The 12,200-nt window shown below is 41.7% G+C and overlaps 1 protein-coding gene across 1 annotated transcript; it reads right to left on the reverse strand.

The window, feature by feature from the left end:
- Positions 1-6,069: 6,069 nt before the first annotated feature.
- On the reverse strand, positions 6,070-7,115 carry LOC102948761 (olfactory receptor 52H1-like). The gene has a single exon (XM_007092208.2). The coding sequence runs from the start codon at positions 7,030-7,032 to the stop codon at positions 6,070-6,072; it is 963 nt and encodes a 320-aa protein (XP_007092270.2). The 5' UTR covers positions 7,033-7,115.
- Positions 7,116-12,200: the final 5,085 nt, after the last annotated feature.

The raw sequence follows: 12,200 nt of genomic DNA on the forward strand, positions 1-12,200 counted from the left end.
AGCAGCACCTTCAGTGCTTGGCTCACTGTGGGATAAATCCAGGTAGGGCACAGGGAGGAGACCTTTTCAGGAGCCCCCACACCCTGTCTAGGGGGTGCCTGATCTCGACTGATGAATTCCTGCTGCTGAGGGGTCGGGAGCTCTCACCTCTCTGCTGCGGAGGTGCGATTAGAGACGAGGAAGGGCATCCAGCCTCCACGTACCCAGTGCTGCTTCAGTCCCTACTGCTCCAGCTGGTCCATTCAGGAGTCAGTGCACTGGTGACCTGGGAGACTCCACAGGTGCTCCCGGGGCAAGCCTGGGGGAGAGCAGGGATGGGTGGGAAGGACTTATGGGTCGCTTCTCAGGGCCCTCGGGAGGGCTTGGACCCTGCATCCCTGGTGGGGGATTGAGAAGCTGCTGGTCACAGCTGTGCACTGTTAATGAGGAATTAGCAGCGGTCTGCAGTCCTGTCTGCCGACTTTCCTGGTCCCAGGTCTCTACACCTGATGGGCTCAGGACCCAGAAGAGGAAGAGACCAGGCAGGACCACTGGAAGGGGCACAGAGAACTCAGATGGAGATGTGCCTCACCATACACAAATAACACACCCGGGTGCCACCCAGACATGGAGAGTCATCGTCACTTGGCATCCTTTCTGCCCCCCAGCCCTATAAACAGACAAAGAAGTGTGATGGGAAGAGCCTGGGCTGTTGAGTCCTGCAGACTGGGAATGATTAAGGCTCCACTACCAGACAGCCTGCAGCAAGTTACTTAAGTATTCCGACCCCAGTGTTTTCCTTTGTACAATGAGGATTCCCGGATCTTCCCAAACAGGTGATGTGAAGATGAGCAGCGAGCGTGGAGTCCCAGCAGGTGCCTGTGTTAGGACAGCGGACGCCACATCAGTCAAGGCCGTGGCTTGCAGAGTCAGCTGAGGAAAACTGGCTGTCAGTCACGCCTGCTGGGCCCACATGGGGTCCTGCCAGACCCTGGGGTAGACATAATTCCTTTCAAAACATCACCCCTCCCTCAAAAGTGCCCTCCCTTCCACGGAGCAGGGCCTGAGAGGATGTGGTAACGACAGGTCTTTCACGGTATTTCCTCCACAGCGTGGATTTTTTTGGAGACCTAGTTTGAATGAATTGTTTTCTGTTCACACTGTCACAGAACAAACTTACAGATTATCAAAACAATTCTGTACTATTGTAAAAGTGTCTTTTAATATTCTAGAACAGTCTAGTAATCTCCTCTCATGTCCAGCCTTTCCCTTGTGGAGTCAGTGTGGATACGTTGTAACGGGAACTGTAAAAGCAGCCGTTGATATAAGGCGGGAGACTGTCAACAGCAAGCCCACCGTGCAAACATGAGGATTTCTTCCTAAGAGTCCTAAATGAGGAATCCACCCTGCACTTGTGGTTGCTGTAGGCCGGCTGCCCATTTTACAATGACAGCACAGCACCACATGTTTGGGAACTAGGTCATGTTACAGAAGCCAACTCACAGAGCAAATAAAGCTTTAAAGTATTTTTCGTTGCCCAACATAATTATTTTATTATATGTGTGATTTGCACATAGCAGTGACTTGAAAGAGGAGTTATTCTTTCTAAAGTTGCCAACAAACCCAACTAACTCTAAACTGATATAAAACTATGAAGGATACAAGTACCAACAAAGGTTTTAAGTTTGGTGTCAAAGTTGTTCTGATGGAACAGTGACAACAATGGACAAGAACTGCAGTGCTAACAAGATTGTAACAAGCTTACATCAGAAGTCTTGTTAGGAAAAATGGATCAGCTAAACAGAATAAGGAATAAGAATGGGGAATTGTAAAAATGTGTTAACTCCAGATTACTGTCTTCATTGTGTGATGGCCCCAAAGCTGATTAAAACCACAGCGGAGTGACTGTTATTTTTTTTAATGCCTTATAAAATAGTTTTAAACTTTTTTTTTAGTTTAATTTTTTCAAATTTACATCCGAATTAGTTAGCATATAGTGCAACAATGATTTCAGGAGTGACTTCCTTAATGCCCCCTACGCGTCTAACCCATCCCCCCTCCTACACCCCCTCCAGTAACCCTCTGTTTGGTCTCCATATTTATGAGTCTCTTCTGTTTTGTCCCCCTCCCTGTTTTTATATTATTTTTCCCTTCCCTTATGTTCATCTATTTTGCCTCTTAAAGTCCTCATATGAGTGAAGTCATATGATTTCTGTCTAATTTCACTTAGCATAATACCCTCTAGTTCCATCCACGTAGTTGCAAATGGCAAGGTTTCACTATTTTTGATTGCCGAATAATACTCCATTATATATGTATACCACATCTTCTTTATCCATTCATCATCAATGGACATTCGGGCTCTTTCCACACTTTGGTTATTGTTGATAGCACTGCTATAACCATGGGGGTGCGTGTGTCCCTTCGAAACAGCACACCTGTATCCCTTGGGTAAATACCTAGTAGTGCAGTAGTAGGGTAATTCTACTTTTAGGTTTTTTTTGGACATATTAATTTTTAAAATTTTAAATTAAAAAAAAATTTTACTTTAACATTCCATACAGATTTAGCTGAGAGACATAAATGTCAATAATACACCATTACTGATGAATTCTCTAAATAGCCATAATTAATATCTCTATGCAATTATTTTAATCAACAAATTGGTTCTTAGAGATATGCATATACGCCTACTTAAAGAATTATAAAATTCAATGGACATTTGAATTTCTATGTATTTTTTGTAATCATCAAATAGGTAGTAAGATAAACTTGTAGTTCCACATAGAATTTAGCAATATTTTATTTTATTTTTTAAATTGAGTTTTTTACCTGTTGAATTTTATTTATTTATTTATTTATTTATTTTAAAGTATAGGTTCAAAGCGGCAGGTATATAACATAAAAATCTCCAACTGCCTCCTTACCTCTAAGACAGACATTGAAATCTATTCCATTCCTCATTTTTAATAAGCCCTACATTATTCTTCTGAGCACAAACCTACATTTAGTTGTCATTTTCTTACAATATAAGACATAAGTACACTATCTGGTCTAGGTACAGTGTGCAAGTGTCTGGCTAAGGTGCGGGTAAACAGGACGGTGGGGTGACTAGGCATTGAGAGCTAAAATATAAGAGGCAACACAATGGAATCACAGACACCTTGAGAATGGTCACATGTGGAAAGTTTGGAGGAGAGGGTTTAGAGAGACACATTCATGGATCCCTATATCTGTAGAATACAGCTCTAAATTCTGATGATGGGATAATAAAACAGTTTCATTCCCCATTGATAGGGTCAACGTATTTTATATTTAATATAAGTGATGGGGAATTTATAAAAACAACGGATAGGAAACGATAACTTACGTATGAGAAAGTTACTTGCTGATATTTGCGTAATTATTGTCTTTTAAATCCAGCCAGAACACATAATTTCATTCATAGTTTGACACTGGAACGGAATGTTTGCAGCCAGTGTCACCACAAAGAACCATTGGGGCAGCCAGGGAGGAGATCGGACCTTGAGGGAAGAGAAACACCAGGCTTAACCTGTTTTTTCCTCCAATGAACAGTACAGTGGAGGGAGGATTTTAAGTGACAATGATGAGCTCAGAGTTGCACAAGCTGCTGAGATTCTGCTTCCAGATGAGAATGGCAGTGGTAGTCAACTACTAACCTGACATTAGATTAGTATTTTACAGTCTGCAATGCACATTGATCTACATTTTTCATGTACTCCTAATACCAAGCCTATGAAGTAGGAAAACAGACACTGAGATTTATCAGGATGCTCTTTTGAAAACTGAGATAGAGAGTTACCAGAAAAGAGGCCATAAGTCACAGAAATAAATGAACTGTCCTGGGGAAGAAGTAGAAACATAAGAACATATAACTGGCTCAAAGATAGTGGGAGAGGGTAAGGGAGACAGTGCAGGAGACAATTGCTTCCTATGTTGGTTTTTCTAGGTCATTAGGCTTTCATGTGAGCCATTCATGCCTGTTGGTGAATAACCACGGGTTTGAGTCCCTACCACGATGAAACAAGTATGTACTTTTAAATTAGCTCAGTCTAGGGGCGCCTGGGTGGCTCAGTAGGTTAGGAGTCCAACTTCAGCTCAGTTTGTGATCTCCTGGTTCACAAGTTTGAGCCCTGATTCAGGTTCTGTGCAGACAGCTCAGAGCCTGGAGCCTGCTCTGAATTTGTGTCTCTGTCTCTGCCCCTTTCCTGCTAGTGTTCTCTCTCTCTCTCTGTCTCTCTCTCTCTCTCTCTCTCTCTCTCAAAAATAAATAAACTTATGAAATAATAATAAATAAAAATAATAAAAATACAAAATAAATAGCTCAGAATCTATTTATTTACTATCCCTTCCTTAGTAAACTTTTAAAAATATCAGCTCTTGGCTAATCCATGTTCTCAGCAGAATGGAAATAATCAGAAGAGAGTAAGAAATCATCTCTTCAGGGCATTTCTAGCAGCTGGCACAGAAAGCAGGCTCCTCCCTTAGAAGGATGTGGCTTAATTTATGACAAGAGGCTTCACAGAAACAAGAAAAATGGGCTCTGATACTCCTACTCATGTTTTCTTTTTTACGAGAGTGAGGTTGTGTCAAGTGGGGAAAACTCTGAACTGGGGGTTGGCAGAGTCTAGTGTAGCTCCACATTGATGACCACCCCACTGTGTGCCTTGGAAAAGTCACGTTCACTCTGCTGGCATCAGTTTCCTCCTCCTACAATGAGGTTCCGATGATTCCAGCCCCACAGGACCCGGCCACGCTCCCCCCTCCTCCCTGCTCCTGCATCCCCGCCTCGCTCTGCTCCAGACACGCTGGCCTCTGCTCTGTGCACAGTCATGTCACACTGTGTCCTGCCCCAGGGCCTTTGCCTTTGCTGTCCTCGCTGCCCTGTCCTCCTCGTCCACTTGTAGTGCATCACTGTATTCGCTGCATTTTTCCATCGGTTACATCCCTCTTTGAAGGTGTAGAACTTGTTCTCTCGTTTCTCGTGTGTCACTCTCCTGAGAATATAAGCTCCACAAGATCAGGGCGGAGTCTTTGTATCGTTAACCTTCATTTCCTGAATGCTTAGAACCGTGTTACAATACAGTGGGTACCCAACAAATAATTCCAAATCGGCGGATAATGGTCAAAAGAAGAAAAAAGATTTATTGTAAGAACTCTAGATCTTTTTTTGAACACGGCAGTGTTGTCTCTAATCTAATCCTGTGGAACTAGATGCATCTTACCATGGATCCATCACTTTCTTGTAGATTTTCTCTCCTCATCCCCCTTCACTGCACTGATGTGTCTTGTAATTGATTCAGTCTTCCAGTCCAGGAAACACACTGTAGATAAGGGCCTCAAAGTCTTTGGCCAATGGGGTTAGACGTCTAGTTTACTGTTCCAGTGAACTGGCTTGAGGTCTCCTGGCACATCTCTGCGGCTCACTTTCTCAGTGTCTTGGAGCCTAGAAGCTCCTCTCTTCTGCCAGCACTGGAGCTAGAATGCAGGTGTTGAGAAATACATGCTCTCTCCTCCCCGTCACAGCACTGCTGGTAGATGGCACTGCTCCTAGCCCTTGTACTAAATGATTTTATGTGTCATGGTGGGACGGGGTGCATTGGTAGAGACCTGCAGAAGCATATCATGGACAATAATATTATTGAATATAACCACCAATGCTCCTAATTCATCTACAAATGCCCTCAATAAGAATTCCTCATGGATATTTTCACTTTTAGTCTCTCTTCTGTTTCTCTGCCTCACTTAACACATTTTTTCTCCCTCCCGCCCAGTTGCAAATCTCAATTTCCAAATTTGTATTGCTTGGTCCATTCGCAGTGAGCCAGCTCTCTGTTTTCACCTCTTCTTCCTGATCAAATTCTGTGCAACTTCATGCTCCACAAGCAAACAGGTCATCAAGGAATTTTTACACGTAGAACCGTCTCCTTCATAGAGGCCACACCATTTTCCTCATATGCAAAAGCACCTGCAGGCAGTTCTCATTTTAAAAAGAACGTTTGTTTTCTATCTTACTACATTAATATCCCCAATAGAATGACGTCAGCTTTTCCATAGCACATTGAAACATCATTCCGTAGCCTTGGTGGAAAACAAAAGTATGACCTTATCTCGGATCTGCTTGGTCTTCACTCCATAGACAATGGGGTTGAGTGCAGGGGGAATAACTATGTAGAGGTTGGCAAACAGGATGTGGAAAGTGAGGGAGACATTGTGCCCAAAGCGATGCGCAAGGATGGAGAAAAAGGCAGGTGTATAAAACATGAGGATGACACAGACATGGGAACCACACGTGCCAAGGGCTTTGTGGCGGGCATCCCGGGAGGGGAGGCGGAAGACGGCACGGAGGATAAGGCTGTAAGAAACGGCAATGAGAATCACATCTGAGATGACCGTCATGATGGGGACACCAAAGCCATACCAGATGTTGACGGAGATGTCAGCACAGGCGAGCCGGGCAACACCTATGTGCTCACAGTATGTGTGCGGTATGATGCGTGTCCTGCAGAAAGGCAGGCGTGTGAGCAAGAATACAACTGGCAGGATAATGCAGAAGCTTCGAAAGGAGATGCCCACTGCAATCTTGATGATGGTCCTGGGAGTCAGAATAGTGGTGTATCTCAGGGGAGAGCAGATGGCCACGTAGCGGTCGAATGCCATGGCCAAGAGTATAGCTGAGTCCAGCACAAAGCTGCAGTGCAGAAAGAATAACTGGGTCAGACAACCAGGAAAACTGATTTTCTGGGGACCAAACCAGAAGATGGTAAGGGTTTTGGGGACACAAGTGGTAGACAGTATCAGATCTGTCATGGCCAGCATGGAAAGGAAAAAGAACATGGGTGCATGAAGACTATGTTCCACAGCAATGAGGTAGAGAAGGATACTATTGCCCACAATGGCCGCGAGATAGATAAAGCAGAAGGGGATGCTGATCCAGACGTGGTACTGCCCGAGGCCAGGGATGCCCAAAAGGGTGAAGTCACCTGTGTGGTCGCTACTCAGGTTGTACATGGCCGGTGTGGTCTGATACATAGATTCTGTGTCTGAAACACAAATTTTGTATAATAAACCCGAGAAAATTGTATAATTCTTCCTCCACTCTCTCCTTCAGGCTAGTTCTCTTCTTCCCTACCTGCCAAGAAAGAACCTCCCAGTTCTAGTAAGAGCAATACTCATGTCTTGAAAAAGATTTCCCATTAAAATAAGAAAAGAAGAGGAAAGGAAAGGAAAAGGGAAAGGAAAAGAGAAAAAGGAAAGGAAAGGAAAAGAAAAAGGAAAGGAAAGGAAAGGAAAGGGAAGAAAAATAAGAAAGGAAAGGAAAAGAAAGGAAAGGAAAGGAAAGGGAAGAAAAGAAAAGAAAAGAAAAGATTCCCTAGGCATGATACTTCTGGTAGTAATCACTCAGTCACTCTGGAATCTTCCAACTGAACAAAATTGTATTCCTATGTTAATGACCAAGTGTTCCTTGGGTCAAAGTAAATTGTTTCTGTATAGACTTGAGTATAGATAAAAACAATCTAACCACATGCAGAGAAAGCAAGAAGCGAAGGAAGTGGGGAACAATTGGGAAAATAAGGAGACAATTGACAATTATGACTCCTATTACATAATAGAGTCCAGGCTTTACAAAGTATTATCTCATTTAAAACAGTCTTCTGAGATATGTATCTTTTTCCCAACAAAAGCAGTTCAACTTTTTTGCAAGAAAGCTAAGAAGGAGCAGGGCAAGTGAGGGTCTCTGCAGGAACTCCCATTGCTGTGTAGGACTGCCAGGCCAAGGTCTGTCTGCAAGGCAGGAGAGGATCAGCGTCCTGCCCCATTTGGTCCATTTTGTGACCAGGGGTCCAGGCCCTCCCTACCTGGAGCCCAGGTAGGAAAGAACCTTTAGTGTTTTTTCCCAGGGTCTCCAGCAGAGTGTTCGCACTGTGCTCAGAGTTGATACAAACCTTCTTGTTGGGCAGGTCAATGTCAAATTCAACTCCTCCCACCATATCGAGTACCCTACTGACTGCTTAGAGCAGCCTTCATAGGTCATGTCCATGGAAGACTTGTGCTTCAGCATGACTATGGATGTGGTCTCAGATATGTGTTTTTATCCACCTATTTTTTTTTTACAGAATCTGAAACCTGAGAGATGATCTTATCTAAGATCTCATCTCTAGTAACTGGCAGAGCTAGCACATCCCAGTCCTCAGTTAATAATCATTTATGCTGTGGTGCCAGTCCAGGTGATTGTCTCAGGTGACACACTACAGGTTGCCAAGGACTGAGAAGAGGCATGGGTTGTAGAGAAAGAAGACAGTACGGAAAAACCTAACACCAAACTGCAGTGTGCCCAGCACACTAACCCTATTCTGACTGCACTTACTCTCCTGATATCCCTTATACTATAGCATCTGGCATTTTCAGACCAGAATGTTCTCTGAGACTGATGTTTGGTACCTCACCATGGAGAACAATATGGAAATAGATATACAGCTCAACCTCCAGTCCCCTCTTAGGATTTACTGAGGAAATTGGTTCAAGTGTGCTGTTTTTTTGTCCTTAAATATGTATTTATATTATTGCATTTTAAGATAATATTAATGAATAAATAAATAATATTTTAAGAGGTTAACATATGTAGGAATGTTGTAGTTGACATTTGTCATTTTAGCCCATTTATCATCATTGTTTCCTAGAATTAAAAAAAATAATCTTTATCATGTTTTGAAGGAAAATAAACTATCCACAATAGCAGTATGATATAAGCAACGTTATTTATTTATTTATTTATTTATCTATTTATTTATTTATTTATTTGGGAGAGCTCAAGCAGGGGATGGGGGGAGGGGGGGAGAGAGAATCTTAAGCAGGGTCCAAGATCAGTGTGGAACCCAATGCAGGGTTTGATCCCATGACCATGGGATCATGACCTGAGCTGAAACCAAGAGTCTGACACCGACTGAGCCACCCAGGCACCCCTAAGTAGCATTATACCCCTTTTATAGAGACTAATATAGATGATAAATGGTCTATTTGAGTGAGACCAAAATCCAGATACCTCTGACTTCAAATTGTGTGTTTTAAACTATTCTATCATACTTCTTCCTCAAACTATACACACGTGGTTTGAAAAAAGGAAAGGGGAACAAACTCTTGAAGACATGTATTCAAAGAGAGTGATTGAGGGCCCTCTAGTGAAAGAAATATAGAATTGCTACATTCTGAAAACCAGGTCAAGATAAAAAGCAAGCAAACAACTTCTATAACAAAACTAATATTTTTGGAAACCTCCACAATACTATGCAAGTCTAAAGTTCTTTACGTGAAATAACTTCCATAATCATCTTAAAACCCTATGAGAAAGGAAATAATGTTACCTACAGTTTGAAGGTGCAGAAACTTAGGCACAGAGAAGTTAAGTAACCCGCCAAAGGCCACATGACAAGCAAATGTTAGAGCTCCACATTAAAACTGAGAAGTCTTTACATAAACTGACACTTAATAAAATTCTCTGTAGAGTATATGGCAAATGGCACATGCATGATATCTGCATAGCAGAGGATATAAACTTAAGCCACATGAAGAAAATACAGACAAATATTGTATGATCTCAAAGACAAATGCTGTGTTTGCAAACTAAAGCACATAACAACACGAAAGCATGGAACTCATAGACACAGAGAACAGATTGGTGATTGACAGAGGCGGGTGTAGGACGTGAGTCAAAGGGGTAAAGACCGTCAAATGTACAAACTTCTAGTTATAAAATAAATGAGGGGATGGAATGTGCAGTATGGCGGCTCGGGTTAATAATAATAATGTAATGTAAAAACAGATGAACACAAGGGAAGGGAAGCAAAAACAATATAAAAACAGAGAGGGGGGACCAAAACATAAGAGACTCTTAAATACAGAGAACATAATGATGGTTGCTTGAGGGGTTGTGGGTGGGGGATGGGCTAAATGGGCAAGGGGCATTAAGGAAGACACTTGTTGGGATGAGCACTGGGTGTTATATTTGAGGATGAATCACAGGATTCTACTCCTGAAATAATTATTGCACTATATAGTAACTAACTTGCCAGTAAATTTATAGAAACAAACAAACAAATAAATAAATAAATGTATTGCATACTTGAAACTTGCTAAGAGAGTAGATCTTCAAAATTGTCATCACAAGAAAAAAAATTTTCAACTATGTGCGGTAATATGTGTAACTGGGTGTATTGTGGTGATCATTATGCACCAAGTTTAACATCCTTCCCACTCATCTACCCCAAACTTTTCCCTCAATGTAGCATAACATCATCTTAGACAATTTCATTTTGTTACTGTGAAGTCAGGTGTCCAGTTCCACAGGTGTATCTTGAAGCACTAGAACTTAGAACTGACCTGCCCCACAAATCACACTTGCAGACATGCTACTTGTATCTGCTCAGGTATGTGGTTCAGTGATTATCATTTGTTCTTCAACAACCTTGAGCTCTCCAAGGTATTGATGCTTTCCGTACTTTTCACTCATTATCCTAGTGTCTCTGCATTCCTCCTTTCTAGGTTAAATTCTAATTCATCACATCAAGCACTCTCTTACACATATTTTGCTTGCCCTTGATCCACTGACTTTCCATCACGTATGTAGGCAAAACTCAACTCCTAGATTCACCAATATAATAAGTCCTTCAGATCATTATGGAAAGGCACCTAACTAGACATGTTTGTGTTCCCATAAGTTCATGATCATCAACCTTCAACTTCACCCCCAACACTGCCCGATGACCCAGCAACATGATCTTATTCAGCTCAGTCTCCCTGGATGACTTTTTTCCCTACTTTTCTCCAAGCACGTCCACCAACTCCAACTCCCTCTTTCTCAACAGATAACCTTTCATTTTACTTCACAGAGAAATTCAAAGCCATTGTATGTGAAATCATGTAAGACAGCCTCACATCTGTGCGTGTGTGTGTTTGTGTGTGTGTGAGTGTGTACACATTTGTCTTCTACCTAGCCTTTCAGGAAGTTTACTCCTTCAACATTTAAACAATTAAAATGTGCTCAAGTATTTTCTGGTCTAAATTACACAGAAACAATTATATTCTCTCATTCATAGCTAGATATGTACTTGTCTACACCACTTACGTTCTTCTCATCTCCTGCTTACCCTTTAACCTATGTTAATCTTACCTCTGTCCTTATCTTTCCACCAAAGCAGCTTTTCCTAAAATAACCAATGAAATCCGCATCCCACACTGAGTCCTTGCGGGACTTAGCAGCAGCATTTGACCCTATTCCCTATCTCCTCAATCTTGAAATATTGTCTTAATGTTTTATTACAACACTTGGAATTTTTCTTCAACCATCCTGACATCTCATCTCATCCTTTACCTGTTCTTCCTATTTTGTGTGTCTTACGTCCTGGGGTGCTTCAAGGCTCTGCTTGAAGACCCCTTTTTTTCTCTTCACACTTTTCCTAATCTGTATCATCCACTCCCAAGATCCCAATTAATAGCTATACATGACATCTACCAATTCTTTACCTATAATTTACATCTAACAAGACACATACATTCAACTCCATTCTGGATATCCTCTTTTGGATATCTCATAGCACTCAAATTTAATTCTCAAAAATCAAAATGAAAACTCATCATATTCCTTCACAAACCTGATGCCCCCTACTGTGTCTCATATTTCACAGAATACCAATATCATCCACTAAATGACCCGAAGCAAAAATCAGAATTTCACCATTTATACCTTTCCCTTTTTAACCCCCCATGCGCAATCAATTATAGTAATCCAATCTTTTTGGAATCAAAATTAAAGGTCTTTAACATAGCTAACAAGGTCTCCACAATCTGGTCATGTTACCTCTTTAGTCTTCCTGTTACACTCCAGGAATGTTTTCCAGAAAAAGAAGTCCTGCTTTTTCTAAAAATGTATATGTTAAAAGCAATTTCCATGTAAGAAATAACAGTAAGTTCCTCCACCACTTTATTTCCAGGGTTCCAACTATAGTATTTACATATTTCCTTGAATTTTGACTTGAGTATCTGCTGATACCCAAACTTCTTCTCTTCAGATGAACAGAAATGAGGCCAGAGATGTTGGAAAGCCACGTGATGAAGACAAACGAGACCACTGCTATCCCTACAGGCGAGCAATCGCACTGCAAGGTGTTCAAAGAGGTACCCATGCAGTGAGCTGTCATGCATTG

The sequence above is a fragment of the Panthera tigris genome, chromosome D1, assembly GCF_018350195.1.
Source record: "Panthera tigris isolate Pti1 chromosome D1, P.tigris_Pti1_mat1.1, whole genome shotgun sequence".
Lineage (NCBI taxonomy): Eukaryota > Metazoa > Chordata > Mammalia > Carnivora > Felidae > Panthera > Panthera tigris.

Excerpts from the sequence above, each read along its gene's own strand:
- LOC102948761 (XM_007092208.2), bottom strand. The coding sequence starts at position 7,032 with ATGTATCAGACCACACCGGCCATGTACAACCTGAGTAGCGACCACACA.